Genomic DNA, 14,570 nt, shown 5'->3' with positions numbered 1-14,570 from the left:
CAGACTCCTGTTCCTATGTTGCTAAAGGTCTTATTGCTAATGGACATTGTGGAGTGGGGCCGGGAAATGGTGAGTTGGTGGGTAAGATAGTCTCCATTGGGTGCATTGGGCAGGAAAGTGGTTCTGGGAGTGAGATCAGTCACTTGGGATTTCTGTCTTGATAAAGCCAGAGTGGAGCTGTCTGCGTTTTGAACAGTCAAGTCAGAAACGATAACAGCAAGATCAAAGCATTGGAAGGTTGAGGAGAGACTTGGGAGAGTGTAGTATTTAAGAAAGGAAGAATAAAAGGAGAAGATATAGATTTAGAAGGAGTAGAGTGAAAAATAGTTTAAAAGAAACAGCAAAGGCAGAAATAATCTGATGGACTCAGGTCTGCAGTGGTGTGTGAATAGAATAAATTACAGACTTATCTGCAAAATATTCAACTTGTCTCTGAGCCCTGATGACTGACCCCACAAGAATATCTTCTTTTTGGTTTGAAATAGGTCTCACTCTTTGAGTCCAGTATTCGGGGGAGGGGTTGGATGTAGGTTACCCTCTCCCAGTGGCAGGGGGAGCATTGCCCACTCTGCCCCCTGTCCTGGCACAATGCTGATTGCTATGATCTGGTTTCCAGGCTGAGGATGGAATCTGAACCCTCTCAGAATAAACCGTTGGCCAATCTGTCGATGGACTGGCGGAAACGAGTCAAGTCTGAATACATGCGCCTGCGACAACTCAAACGCTTCCGGAGGGCAGATGAAGTGAAGGTAATGGTGGGTGTGTCATATTCACAACTGCTTCAGGTTGTGGTGCTGCCTCACTTTGTGCACAGGCTCTGCACACTTTCCATTTCCAGGGAGTGGCTATGGGTGAGGAAGGGAGTCATCTGCCACACACACATGCAGAAACTCATTTCTCAAATAAATTGTCAAGCTGCCAAGGGCATGGAGTCTAGTTAGATGGTGAGCCCAAGGTGAGACACTAAACATTTCTCCATCCCTCTCTAACCAACTCTTGTTCCCTTTCTATGTGAAGGAAATGTTTGTCTGTAACCGCAACAAGATCAGGAGCCGAACTGAAATTCTCAATGAAGACTGGAAGAAGCTGAGGATTCAGCCAATAGCTGTCAGCACCATGCAAACTACGAGCTGTGGCAAATGGAAGGTAGATTATCGAGTGAAATCCAGCTGACTCAGTATTCTGTGCCACAGGGTAGTGTGTGTGCAGGAGCTGGGGGAGGGGAGGTTGTATGTGGGATGGAGGGGGAAGGCAGTCAGTGATGGACTGCTACATATTGCAGCTGGCACCTCACTGAGGGCTTTGTATTCACAAATTACACAGTGACTACATCGATACTTATTGTGGCTGTGATTTCAATCTCAGTGGGTTTGCTATCTACATCCATTTAAGGAATGGAGACTCCAGTGGCTCTAACTTTCAGCTTTGTGTCTGCACCTGTGCACCGAGGGAGCAGACAGCTGACCTCCCTCATAACATCTATCCTCTTCCCCCACCTCTCAGAGCCCACACTGTGGCCCCCTCTCACCTTCCCCCACCCCCTGACACATGGGAGGCTTCTTATTGGGAGGGAAATTGGTGCCAACTCTGTATTGAGGTCATCAGGTGGACCTCATAGAATATGAACTCCCTGATTGGTGCTGTTAATCTGGTTCAATCAGGGAGCCCTGGCTGACAGATATAAACAGGAGTGTCTGGGTGCTGTTCACTCTGCGAGCTGGCTCTGAGGGAGCTGGATCAGTGTCAAGGACTTTCCAAGTATAAATAAAGAGTGACCTAGTGATGGGAGACTGGCCTCTGTGGAGTTATTTCATCCTTTGTCTATCCTGGGGTTTACTCTCCACTTGAGTCTCCCCCTGTTTTTTCTCATCTCAATCGATCGTTCTAACCCTCCATTTCTTTCTCCCACATGAAATTGTCTCACTTTCCATTCAAGCCATCACATTCACTGCAGCTGCTCCCTGTGGGAGTGAGACAACATTCTGACCACTCTCTGGGTGAGGAAGTTGCTCCTGAATTCTCAGTTGCATTTCTTAGAAAAAGTGAACAGATGGAATTGAGAAATAGTCAAATACACAGCTGCAGTTATCCATTCCCTTTTCCTGTCAGCTGCTCTGTCATTTGGAAACCTGGCATCCCACCTTACCAGTGCACACAATGTGGCACCAGCCTATGCCTCTGACAGCTGAAACCACTTGCTCATGGTCACTGGCACGATTACCCTCTGTCACATCAACATCATGTGGAAAGACCAAGTGACAAGATCAAATTCAATCAATTAATCCAGAGCCAGGCAGCTTTCGCAATGTCATTGACACCTCCTCCTTGGGCCCCAAGCACCAGCAGGTTCCCTGCTCCACACATAACAGAGCAATGCCTGTTCGAGAAAACGTATTTCCCTGAGCTCATCTGCATTCTCCTCACTGCTTCTTTCCTTCATTGCAGTGTACAGTCGAGAGTTTATTCCTAAACTTCAAGAGTCAGGTGGTCATGCAGAAGATGCTGAGTCCGGTGGCCATGAGTCCAGTGATGTATTCCTGGTCTCCTCTCCAGCAGAATTTCATGGTACGTTGGTCAGGGTGCTGTTGTGTGATATGAAGGAGTGGCTCCATTGCATTTGTATTTGGGTGTAGGTGGGATCACATTTGTAGGAATTATTATGGTTTATTTCAAATAAATATATAACATTACAGTATGTGACGTTCCTCAGTAATGCTTCTTGTTATAATGCAGGTAGAGGATGAGACTGTCTTGCACAATATCCCATATATGGGAGATGAGGTCCTTGAGCAGGATGGCGTTTTTATTGAGGAACTGATCAATAATTACGATGGGAAGGTGCATGGAGACAGAGGTAAGTTGCTCTGTCTCATTCCTGTCACAATTTTACAGTACAGACCAAAAAATACAATTCCATGAAATGTACAACATAGAATCAGGCTATTTGGCCCAATAAGTTCATGCTGGGTCAAAAACAAAGTTCTTGACAAACTCATTGGGCCTGGCAGCATTTGCAGAAAGGAAAACACAGTTAACCTTTTGAGTCCAGTGACCCTTCATCCATCCCTGCTGGGACTTAACCTCCACATGAGCGCACTCCTGGCTTTCATTATCTCAATCAATCATTCTAACCCTCTGTTTCTTTCTCTCGCATGAACTTGTCTAATTATCCCTGAAAACCATTACATTCAATGCAGCTGGTCCCTATGTGAGTGAGTCCCACATTCTCACCACCCTCTGGGTGAGGAAGTTACTCCTGAATTCCCAGTTGCATTTCTTGGTGACTATTTAGTATTGACAGCCTTTAGTTCTGCTCTTCCCCACATCTCTCGGTATCCAATTTGTCAAAACCCTTCACCATTTTACATCAAACCTTTTGAATAACCATTGACATTCTTTTCTTCAGAGACAGACAACTCAACAAGACCATCCATCCTCTCCTGATCTCATTACAATTTCTGTGAATTCCTGCAGTTTCCATCTTGTTCCTGCTTGAAGTAACCGCTGCTCAGTTATGAGCAAGTGTCAAGGGTTGGGGCAGGAGATTCAATGTCGTGAACAACTGAAGTGGGGAAATGTTTCCCAGTTTGGGGGAAGTTGGGAGGTCTGTGTAGCTTCTGATGTTACCATTGATGAAAGCACAGGAATATTACGCATTGTGATTCAGTCAGTGATGAGTCAGAGCCCAGAATATTCAGATTCTCTAGCTCTGCTATTCAATTCATTGTCTCCTTCAATTAGCCATTTCTCCTGACCTCTAAATTCTCTTAGGCTCCAAATGTCTAATCAATCTGAACCTGGAATATATTCCAAGATGGAAATCATATCCCTGTGTTGTAGAATTTGCAAGGCTGTGCCTGAAGAGATGTTTTTCTCATCTCAGTCTGACATATCAGTTCAATTATGACTGTGTCTCCTTATTACTAATGTGGAAAGACTGCTGAAAGACAAATCCAAACCTGGTCTTTGGGGAGAGAGTTGGTGGTGAAAAACTCTGGGTGGGTATCTCCCCACCCTGCATCAGTCAGGGTCTCAATCCAACTGCTAGGATAACAATCCAATCAGTGCCATCTCCCTGCATGTACCCAGTGGGATGCTGAGATAACCAACTATTTTAAAAGCCAAACCTCTTCGTTTTCCTGAATGGCCTCCCCTTTACTGTTCAAGTTTTTGTGATTCTGGGTTGCTCAGTTCTCTTTTGATTTTTGTAGCTTGCTTTTCATCTGGTCGGACGAGAGAGCACTTTCTTCACTCGCTGCTTGGATGATTCAAGGTGACCTGAGCAGTGGGCTGTATTACCCCCAGGGGGCGATACCCTCATGCTGTATTACCCCCAGGGGGCGATACCCTCATGCTGTATTACCCCCAGGGGGCGATACCCTCATGCTGTATTACCCCCAGGGGGCGATACCCTCATGCTGTATTACACCCAGGGGGCGATACCCTCATGTTGTATTACACCCAGGGGGCGATACCCTCATGTTGTATTACACCCAGGGGGGCGATTCCCTCATGCTGTATTACACCCAGGGGGCGATACCCTCATGCTGTATTACACCCAGGGGGCGATACCCTCATGTTGTATTACACCCAGGGGGGGCGATACCCTCATGCTGTATTACCCCCAGGGGGCGATACCCTCATGCTGTATTACACCCAGGGGGCGATACCCTCATGTTGTATTACACCCAGGGGGGCGATACCCTCATGCTGTATTACACCCAGGGGGCGATACCCTCATGTTGTATTACCCCCAGGGGGCGATACCCTCATGTTGTATTACACCCAGGGGGGCGATACCCTCATGTTGTATTACACCCAGGGGAGGGCTGATACCCTCAAGGTGTATTACACCTGGGGATTGAGGGGCGATAACCTCTTGTTGTATTACCCCTTCCCTGGCGGGGGGGCATATCCTCATACTGTATTACATTCCGGGGGGGGGAGGGTGCAATGCCCTCACATTATTGTTGCGGGTCTAGAAACCAAAGGAGCTGGGTATATTCTGGGATCCCAGGCTTGAATCACATCAGGCCAGGTGAAATTTGGATTCAATAAAAATGTAAAATTAAAATTCTAGATGACTTAATTGTTGTTTTAAAAAATGGTTCACTCATGCCCTTTTGGAAAGAAAATCTGCCATCCTTACCTGATCTGGCCTACACTTGACTCCAAACTGCCTGATTCTGAAATAACAGAGCAAGCCATTCATTTGTATCAAATCAGTAGAAAGTTTAAAAACAAGAATGACCTGGTAGTGATGTGGCAAGTGGGAATGACAACTGCTAACTCAACCTTGTCATCCTGCAAGGCCCTCCTTGCTAACATCTGGGGACTACAGTCAAATTCAGGAGAGATCTAGTACTCACAGAATCATACTGTATGGTCAATATCCCAGACATCCCCATCACCATTCCCGGATATATCCTTTCCCCTCAACTGGACAGACCCAGCAGAGGTGGCAGCATAGCGATATACAGTCAGGAGGATTTGCCTTGGGAGTCCTCAACATTGACTATGGACTCCACAGAACAAGGAAAGGACCATCTGGTTACCACAGAGCCCCCACTACCCCACCTCTCAGCCGATGAATGAGTGCTCCTCCATTTGGAACAACACTGAGGAATCTCTGAAACCATGTTATAAAGTAGTCTGTTTCCAGATGTGATATTCCATAGCAGATGCTGAGATTGAGTTTTGAGATGGTGTTTACATTCACAGAATACTTGGGATTAACAGCTCTATGTTTTGCAGAGTGTGATTTTATCAGTGATGAGATCTTTACTGCACTTGTTCGTGGTCTCATTCGGGAGTCAGATGATGAAGTTAAGCCAACAACTCCCTCTCGCACTAACAGCCGACAGAATATGAAACGAGGACAGGATGAGTTGCAGTGCAGCGATCAAAATGCTGAGGATGGTGAGTTTTAACAGACCTATCCTAATGGGAGTTTATCTTATTCACTGTCATGACTCAGTGTCACTGCCTGAGTCAATGTTTATTGCTCATCCCCAACTGCCCTTGGTAATGCCACCTGCTGTCACCACTACAGTCCTTGGGGTGTTGGTATCTCCCAGTGCCATTAGGGAGAGCGTTCTGGTATTTTAAGCCAATGAATAAACTTTTTTTAAAAATGCAATTCTTGCAGAGCTGATTGAAAGGGGCTAAGGCAAGAATTCGGTTCAAGTCTTTCAGGGATTTCATTGAAATCTTGGGGAGAGAGAGAGAGGTCACTGTGTCTCAGCTTTTTACAGCTACTTGTAATGAATTGCTGTTTGTAGGATTTTTCTCTGCTTAAATTAGCTGCTGTATTTCTACATTACAATAGTGACAATACAGCTGATTTGCAGGGTCCCAAACCCAGAAATAACTCCCCTGTGTGAATCTTCATTCCCCAGTCCTCCTCCTCCTTTCTGTCTCTCTAGTTGGCAGGCTGAACCTTGCTGTGGTTCTCTGTGGCTTTGAGCTCCTCCTGGTTGCCTCTGGTCTCAACACAGCACCCTCCCTAAATCACAGTGCCAAGGGCAGTGCCCATCTATGCCATCCTGGGGCAATTCAGACTGCAGCTGAGACACCAAAAGTCACTTCCTCCCTGACAGTCGTTATTCTGCCCAGAAGAGAGTGGAGGCTGGGTGACTGATTTCTAATTGATGGAGAGAGAGGTAGGTGATTGGTCCAGACAGGAAAGTGCAGGTCAGCCAGGATCTTACTGAATGGAGAGGGGTTTGGAATGGCCTATTCCAGATGGAATCGCCTATTCCAGATGGAATCCTATGTTTCTGTAAGTCAAAGCCCCTTTAGGACAAAGGAGAGAAAGTTCTAGAGAGCCAAGGCAGTCGGAGGAGTTTGTAGAGATTGGGCTTGGAGGGGATCAGTGGTTTGGCTTTTCCAAAGTGCAGGGAGGGAGGTCAAAGGGGAGGTTGAGAGAATTGGAAGGGCCACTGAACCTCCTTTGGTTCTGTACAGATTGGGAAGGCCATTTGCCTGCAATCCCCATTTCACTCACACACTCCTCAAACACTGGAATCTCCAATTGCAATATGAATGTGTGACTTCAATCCTGTAATAAGGTGTCCAAACCATTAAATGTATATATTAATCACCAGCCCCACTCTGGACCCCACAACAGCATGTCAACGTGGGAGAGGGGAGAATGGTATATTGTATTCAGTCTTTGACATGCAGACTAGTTAATACTAAAATTCATGTATTCAGATTTCCAGCCTGGCCCGGCCTGGCCTGGCAGTGTGTGTTGGCTCTCTGTCCCTTTAACCCTGCTCTCACTGGATGTTGCAGGGACTGAGGAGAGATCTAACAGAAGGCTTCCACCAGACAAGATCTTCAAAGCCATCGCCATGATGTTTCCAGATCGGGGCTCATCGAAGGAGCTAAGAGAGAAGTGAGTTGAACACATCTTTCTGTGCACATTCACCCTTCTAACTCTCCCAGCCAGCCCCCAACCGTTGCCACATCTTTCCATTACAGAGGAAAAGCAGTGAACAGTAAATGCTTGAGACAAATGTACTATTGTCCTGTGGCTCCAGAGCACACAGGATGGGGTAGAGGAGGACACATCATTTGCGGGTTTTCCTGTTTTTGTTTCTTCCTCTGGGCTCATAACCCCTCACCACCACCTCCAGCAACCAACAACAACCCATCCCTGATTGCAGCAAAGACTGAGTTGATCAATGATGTTCCTGCTTCTCAGGTACTGGGAGCTGACGAAACTCTGTGATCCCTCAGCAGTCCCTCCAGAGTGCACTCCAAACATTGATGGACCTAATGCTAAATCAGTGCAGCGTAATCAGTCCCTGCATTCCTTCCACACCCTTTTCTGCAGACGCTGCTTCAAGTATGACTGCTTCCTGCACCGTGAGTACCAACCACTTGTTTTGGGGCAATAGAGATTTGTCTGTTTGTCAGGCCTGGGCTGACCTTCCTCCTCCAAGGTGAGAGTCACCGAGGACAGAGTTCCCATGTGGAATTCAATAAGTGACAGCAATAATACTGGGGCTTACGAGCAGTATGGGTGGGGTGCAATAAACATTCTATTAAACTGATAACAGCTCAAACACTATCAGAAAAGTACTGAAGAAGAAGGTGTCTTACGTTTACTTTCACGTCCTTTCCCCAACCTTCAAGATTTGCACCCATCACACCTCTGGCCAAGGCACAGATTCCATGTGTCAAGAGTGTGTTGCTGGAAAAGCACAGCAGGTCAGGCAGCATCTGAGGAGCAGGAGAATCGATGTTTCGGGTATAGCCCTTCATCAGGAATTTTGGGCTTATGCCCGAAACATCTATTCTGCTGCTCCTCAGATGCTGCCTGACCTGCTGAGCTTTCCCAGCACCACACTCTTGACAAGTATAGAATGGGTGTGAAGTGTACTGTAACCTATCTTTGTTTCTATCTCTGTTGGGAACTTGACTATTTACCAAGTGTATAAACAACCTGGATGATGTGATTTTGCATCACAATTTGCAGATGATAGCAAGTTTAGTCACACCCAAAGAAGTGCAGACAGAATGACAGGAGGATATTGAAACAGGTGGCAAAACAGTTGCAAATGGATTTAAAGCAGGAAAATTTGAATACAGGTCATCCAGTTTAGGCATAAAACAGAGGACTTTGCAAATGATGGATACAGTAAAGATCCAAACAGAAATGACAAGCCACTTTTCTTATTAGTTCATGAGATGAGGACATCTCTAGTTAGACCAGCATTTACTGCCCTTCCCTGAGTTCATCACAATCACTGCCTGCTCACACTCTGAGTATGTGTGTTTTTGTGTGGATTTTTATTCATTCGTGAGATGTGGGCATCTCTGGCTGGATCAGTATTCCTTGCTCAGCCCTAATTTCCCCAGAGATGCTGATGGTGAGTTTCCCTCTGGAAACATTGAATCAAACAAATGCTATGGACAGATACAGAAGAAATGAGAAAGGTCGATAACACTGATATTTTTTGTATCTAGCAGGCTAAAATGTAAGAAGGTTGAAATTATTTTATCAAAGCTTTAGTTATACTGCACTTGGAGTTACTCTGTGAGGTTCTGAACGCCACATTTTAGGACAGATAGATCCTTGTTTTGTTTTGGAGTGCAGTGTAAATTTACTGGAATGATTCATTGAAGGGTTAAATTACAAAGTGAACTTGCAAGGTGATTTAATTAAATATTTGAAGATATTAAGGTGAACAGGTAGGGTCAGTAGAGAGAAGTCATTTCTGGCAGTTGCAAAGGTTAAATTTAGGGACATGGTTTAAATTCAAGAGCCAAACTTTTCAGGAATTAAGTTGTGGTAAAGTTCAGAATTTACTTCCTCCAGTGGCAATTTGTGCTGGAACAAATGTTTATTAAAATGATGGATTAATGATTTTTGTTAACTAACTATACTACAGGATTTGAGGTAAAGATGAGTGTAATTTCATTCCTGAATGTGGTGGACTGAATGCACTCTTCCTGTTTATCTGTCACACTGTTCCATCAGGTACAGTAATTTGTTACAATATAAATCTTTCTTTTTGCAGCTTTTCATGCGACACCAAATATGTACAAAAGGAAAAATAAAGAGATAAGGGTGGAAACAACACCGTGTGGGAAGGACTGCTTCATGTTTCTGGTGAAGAAAAACTTTTATTTTTCAGGCTGGGAATTAATTTGAGCAAAGAGATGTCTCAATAAGACCAGTACCCATCCTCCCACAGGATTCATGGAGCCCATTGCTCCGTGGTCACTGAGACTAGGGCTGTCCCTTCACCAAGGTGTTTCTGGTGACGTTCAAGAGAGAGCAGGAACGGGGAATGGTAGGGGGAGGGCAAGGATTGATGCTTGTGCCCCTTCTCTCACTTGTCTTGTTGAGTTTACTGATTATAATGTTGAGTTTGGACAAAGACTGATTCTGAGATGTTGCTGATTGTTGGATGCAGGATGGAGCCAAGGAGTTTTCTGCATCTCTCTCCACTGTTCAAAATAAAACACGGACAAAACGGAGCACGGGGCGGCGCAGAAAGCATCACCATGGTAACTGGAACCAGCCCAATGTACCCCCAATTGCAATCAGTGAGCTGAAAGATGGCGACAGTGACCGGGAATGCAGTGGTGAAAACTGCCAGAGCTTCTCAGGTAATCATCTATTACACCCAACACCCAGCATCAAATTTCACCCCCACCCTGACCACTTCCTCACCCCAAATTCCCATTGTACCTTCTAACCAGGACCTAAAACCACTGAGCCCCCAGTCAGTCTCCAGCTGGTAACTCTATCAATGTTTGTATTTACAGATTTATCAGAAGGAAGCTCCCGGAGTCAAACACCAGTCAAACTGAAACCAATGCCTGGACCAGATGATGCCTCTGAGACCCCTAGTCCGAGCAAGACCCCCAGGATAACTGAGATCCCTGGGCCAATTGAGACCCTCAGGACGAGCGAGATCTCTGGGATGAGTGAGATTCCCGGGATGAGCGAGATTCCTGAGAGGAGTGAAACCCTCAGGGTGAATGAGATTCCCGGGATGAGCGAGAGCCCTGAGATGAGCGAGACTCCCAGGACAAGTGAGATTCTGGGGATGAGTGAGAGCCCTGAATTGGATGTACACAGTGCAATACCACAAGCTGTGGCTTGGGACAGTGCTGAGGAATCGTTGTTCCGTGTGTTACATGGAACCTATTTCAACAATTTCTGTGCAATTGCCAGACTGATAAAAACCAAGACCTGCACTCAGGTAGGTCAGCAGAAAGTTCACAGGAACAGATTCTGAACTCTGCAAGCCGATGAGAAGGAGAAACGGAGAATTAGTTGCAGTGGATGGAGATGGTTCTTTTTGCTTTTTAAAATTTGAGATCATTGGGGCAAACATGAGACTGTTAACTTTATAAAATTTTATAGAATGTTTATTACTTAATGCAGGTTACTGTTAAAATGAAATTTTGAATCAGAGAATTTTTTTTAATCATCTAGGTTATGGCTTGGTTGTGCAGGTTGTGAATCTGGACTGGAGAGAGTAGGAGTCTGCAAATCATCAGATAGTCCTGAGTGTACAGGTCTGCAGGCAGGGTTTCTGTGTCTACTCTCTGCTGCTCAGAACCGGCCACTGGGAGTGGGAATGGGGGACTTACTGGGAGTTGTAACTCATGAATTTTTCAAAAGATGAAATGTTGCTGTTCCTGAGTGGAGTATCCTCTCTTCAAGGTGTATGAGTTCGCAGTGAAGGAATCTTCCATCATTCACAAGCTGCCCACGGACCATCATATTCTATCCCCACCGAAGAAAAAAAGAAAGCACAGGTGGGTGTGCGTATAGCCCGGGACAGGTGGGTGTGCGTATAGCCCGAGACAGGTGGGTGTGCGTATAGCCCAGGACAGGTGGGTGTGCGTATAGACTCGGGCAGGTGGGTGTGCATATAACCCAGGACAGGTCGGTGTTCGTATAGCCCAGCACAGGTGGGTGTGCGTATAGCCCAGGACAGGTGGGTGTGCGTATCGCCCGGGTCAGTGGGTGTGCTTACAGCCCGGGGCGGTGGGTTTGCGTATAGCCTGGGACAGGTGTGTGTGCATATAGCCTGGGACAAGTGGGTGTGCGTATAGCCCAGGACAGGTGGGTGTGCGTATAGCTGGGACAGGTGGATGTGTGTTTATCCCAGGGCAGATGGATGTGCTTATAGCCCGAGGCAGGTGGGTGTGCTTATAGCCTGGGGCAGGTGGGTGTGCGTATAGCCCGGAGCGGTGGGTGTGCGTATAGCCCGGGGCGGTGGGTGTGCGTATAGCCTGAGGCAGGTGGGTGTGCGTACAGCCTGGGACAGGTGGGTGTGCGTACAGCCTGGGACAGGTGGGTGTGCGTAAAGCACGGGACAGGTGGGTGTGCGTACAGCCTGGGACAGGTGGGTGTGCGTACAGCCTGGGACAGGTGGGTGTGCGTATAGCCTGGGACAGGTGGGTGTGCGTATAGCCCGAGGCAGGTGGGTGTGCGTATAGCCCAGGACAGGTGGGTGTGCGTACAGCCTGGGACAGGTGGGTGTGCATATAGCCCAAGGCAGGTGGGTGTGCGTACAGCCTGGGACAGGTGGGTGTGCATATAGCCCGGGACAGGTGGGTGTGCGTACAGCCTGGGACAGGTGGGTGTGCATATAGCCCGAGGCAAGTGGATGTGCGTACAGCCTGGGGCAGGTGGGTGTGCGTACAGCCCGGGACAGGTGGGTGTGCGTATAGCCCGAGGCAGGTGGGTGTGCGCATAGCCCAGGACAGGTGGGTGTGCGTACAGCCTGGGACAGGTGGGTGTGCGTATAGCCCGAGGCAGGTGGGTGTGCATATAGCCTGGGACAAGTGGGTGTACGTATAACCCGAGGCAGGTGGGTGTGCGTACAGCCTGGGACAGGTGGGTGTGCGTATAGCCCGGGACAGGTGGGTGTGCGTACAGCCCGGGACAGGTGGGTGTGCATATAGCCCGAGGCAGGTGGGTGTGTGTACAGCCTGGGACAGGTGGGTGTGCGTATAGCCCAGGACAGGTGGGTGTGCGTATAGCCCGAGGCAGGTGGGTGTGCGCATAGCCCAGGACAGGTGGGTGTGCATACAGCCTGGGACAGGTGGGTGTGCGTATAGCCCGAGGCAGTTGGGTGTGCATATAGCCTGGGACAGGTGGGTGTACGTATAACCCGAGGCAGGTGGGTGTGCGTACAGCCTGGGACAGGTGGGTGTGCGTATAGCCCGAGGCAGGTGGGTGTGCGTATAGCCCGGGACAGGTGGCTGTACATATAGCTAGGGGATAGGACGGTGTGCATATAGCCAGGAACAGGTGGGTGTGTATTTAGCCAGGGACAGGTGAGTAAAGGGTCATATAGAATGAGGTTATATTTCATTTATCATTAAATAATTTAATACTATTTTTATGAATAATCACCGCTGGTGATTGCATAATGATATTATCACAAAATATTAATCTAGAGACCCAGGTAATGTTCTGGGGTCCCAGGTTCAAATCCTGTCACAGCAGATGGAGGAATTTGAATTCAATGAAAATCAGAAATTAAGAGTCTAATGATGACTGTGAATCTGTTGTCAAATGTTGGAAAAACCCAACTGGTTCATTAATGCCCTTTAGGGAAAGAAACTACCATCCTTATCTGGTCTGGTCTAGGTGTGACTCCAGAACCACAGCAATGATTGACTGCCCTTTGGGTAATTAGGGATGGGCAATAATGTTGCCGAGATGGTGACGCTTTGGACCTTAACAATCTGAAGTTTAGAAGTTTTTAAAGTTCAGAGACTCTGAGGTGTTTGACAGGGTCAACACTCAGGTTACCTCCTCCGGCTGGGGAATCAAGAACACGGGACCCTTTTTCAGGAAAAGGGACCAATCCTTAGGACTGGGATGAGAAGGAATGTTTTCAATTGGAGGGTTGTGAAGTTTTAAAATGCTCTGCCCCTGACAGTTGTGGATACCCCATCAGTGAATATATTTACAGCTGGGATCAAGAGATTTGTGATCTCTTGGGTTCAAGGGGTCTATGGAGGGGGTGGGAGTGAAGGTGAAAGTGAAGATCAGCTGTGATTATATTGAATAGCAGGGGAGACTTGATGGGCTGAATGGTCCACTTCTTATCATCTTTTATCTTTTGTGGGTTAAGAGGCAGGACCTGGTGCCAAGTCCCAGAAACAAGGCAAAGCTGCTTCAGTTCAACTAGAATCGCGTCATCATCTGAAAAATGTTTGGATAATGTTAAAAGGGGCATGTTGGTATATCAGTGAAGGCCAGGGGGGAGTAGAGGCAGAACCTTATGATACTGCCTAGTTGCAGACTCACAACCTCTGACCTCTGACCCTGACCCCTTCACAGGAAAATGGGGAGTGTTTGAGTTGGATAGTCTGTTCCCTTGCTCCAATGGCTGGACCCCAAGCCAGTGAGTCAGGGTCACGTCCTGTACTTTATAAACTCTGACCAATTAACACTGACTGGAACAGCCTCTGAATTGGTTTCTCTCTATTACAGATTGTGGGCAGCACATTGCAGGAGGATGCAGCTGAAGAAAGGCCAGTGTCACAAACTGACTCTAATAATTCAATGACCTCTGACCCTGTGTCCAGTGTGGGTGACCTCTGACCCCATGCCCCTGTGTGAGTGATCTCTGACCCTGTGTCCAGTGTGGGTGACCTCTAACCTTATGTCAATGTATGTGACCTCTGAATCTATGTCACTGTACATGACCTCTGAAACTTGCACTTCATGTTGGGAATGTTGTGGGGAGCTTGATTGAAGGGCATGGTGCTGGAGGAGGGGCAGAATCAAGAGGGGAATGTTGGGAAGAGGTATTGGGACATGTGTTGGAGGTTAATGTTTTTATTTGTTTATTTTCTGTGCTTTCTTCTTTTGCAGACAATTCATCCAATCAGGTTTACAATTATCAGCCATGTGACCACCCTGAGCGGCCCTGTGATGTCACATGTCCTTGTGTCACGGCCCAGAACTTCTGTGAGAAATTCTGTCAGTGCAACCCTGAGTGTAAGGCAGAGCAAATTCCCACCAAGTGGGAGGGGGAGGTGGTCATGGAGTGTGGTCTGGAGAGGGGGGGGTGGGG

The 14,570-nt window shown here is 47.2% G+C and overlaps 1 protein-coding gene across 3 annotated transcripts in view; it reads left to right on the top strand.

Annotated features, from left to right (window-relative positions):
• The first annotated feature begins 580 nt into the window (after positions 1–580).
• LOC122539690 (histone-lysine N-methyltransferase EZH1-like) overlaps positions 581–14,570 on the top strand; it is a 29,610-nt gene continuing 15,620 nt past the window's right edge. For 2 of the 3 annotated variants that reach the window (XM_043674681.1, XM_043674679.1), the window contains exons 1-13: positions 581–749; positions 1,018–1,146; positions 2,446–2,565; positions 2,734–2,854; positions 5,740–5,919; positions 7,297–7,399; positions 7,709–7,872; positions 9,531–9,622; positions 9,930–10,125; positions 10,285–10,724; positions 11,192–11,286; positions 13,985–14,025; positions 14,369–14,494. In XM_043674681.1, coding sequence (XP_043530616.1) covers positions 624–749; positions 1,018–1,146; positions 2,446–2,565; positions 2,734–2,854; positions 5,740–5,919; positions 7,297–7,399; positions 7,709–7,872; positions 9,531–9,622; positions 9,930–10,125; positions 10,285–10,724; positions 11,192–11,286; positions 13,985–14,025; positions 14,369–14,494 — 1,933 coding nt within the window. In that variant the 5' untranslated portion in view covers positions 581–623. The remainder of the gene's footprint in view (positions 750–1,017; positions 1,147–2,445; positions 2,566–2,733; positions 2,855–5,739; positions 5,920–7,296; positions 7,400–7,708; positions 7,873–9,530; positions 9,623–9,929; positions 10,126–10,284; positions 10,725–11,191; positions 11,287–13,984; positions 14,026–14,368; positions 14,495–14,570) is intronic. The other variant, XM_043674680.1, reaches the window with a different exon arrangement.

The sequence above is a fragment of the Chiloscyllium plagiosum genome, chromosome 33, assembly GCF_004010195.1.
Source record: "Chiloscyllium plagiosum isolate BGI_BamShark_2017 chromosome 33, ASM401019v2, whole genome shotgun sequence".
In the NCBI taxonomy this organism is placed as follows: domain Eukaryota; kingdom Metazoa; phylum Chordata; class Chondrichthyes; order Orectolobiformes; family Hemiscylliidae; genus Chiloscyllium; species Chiloscyllium plagiosum.
This window is presented reverse-complemented; position numbering and strand designations above follow the sequence as displayed.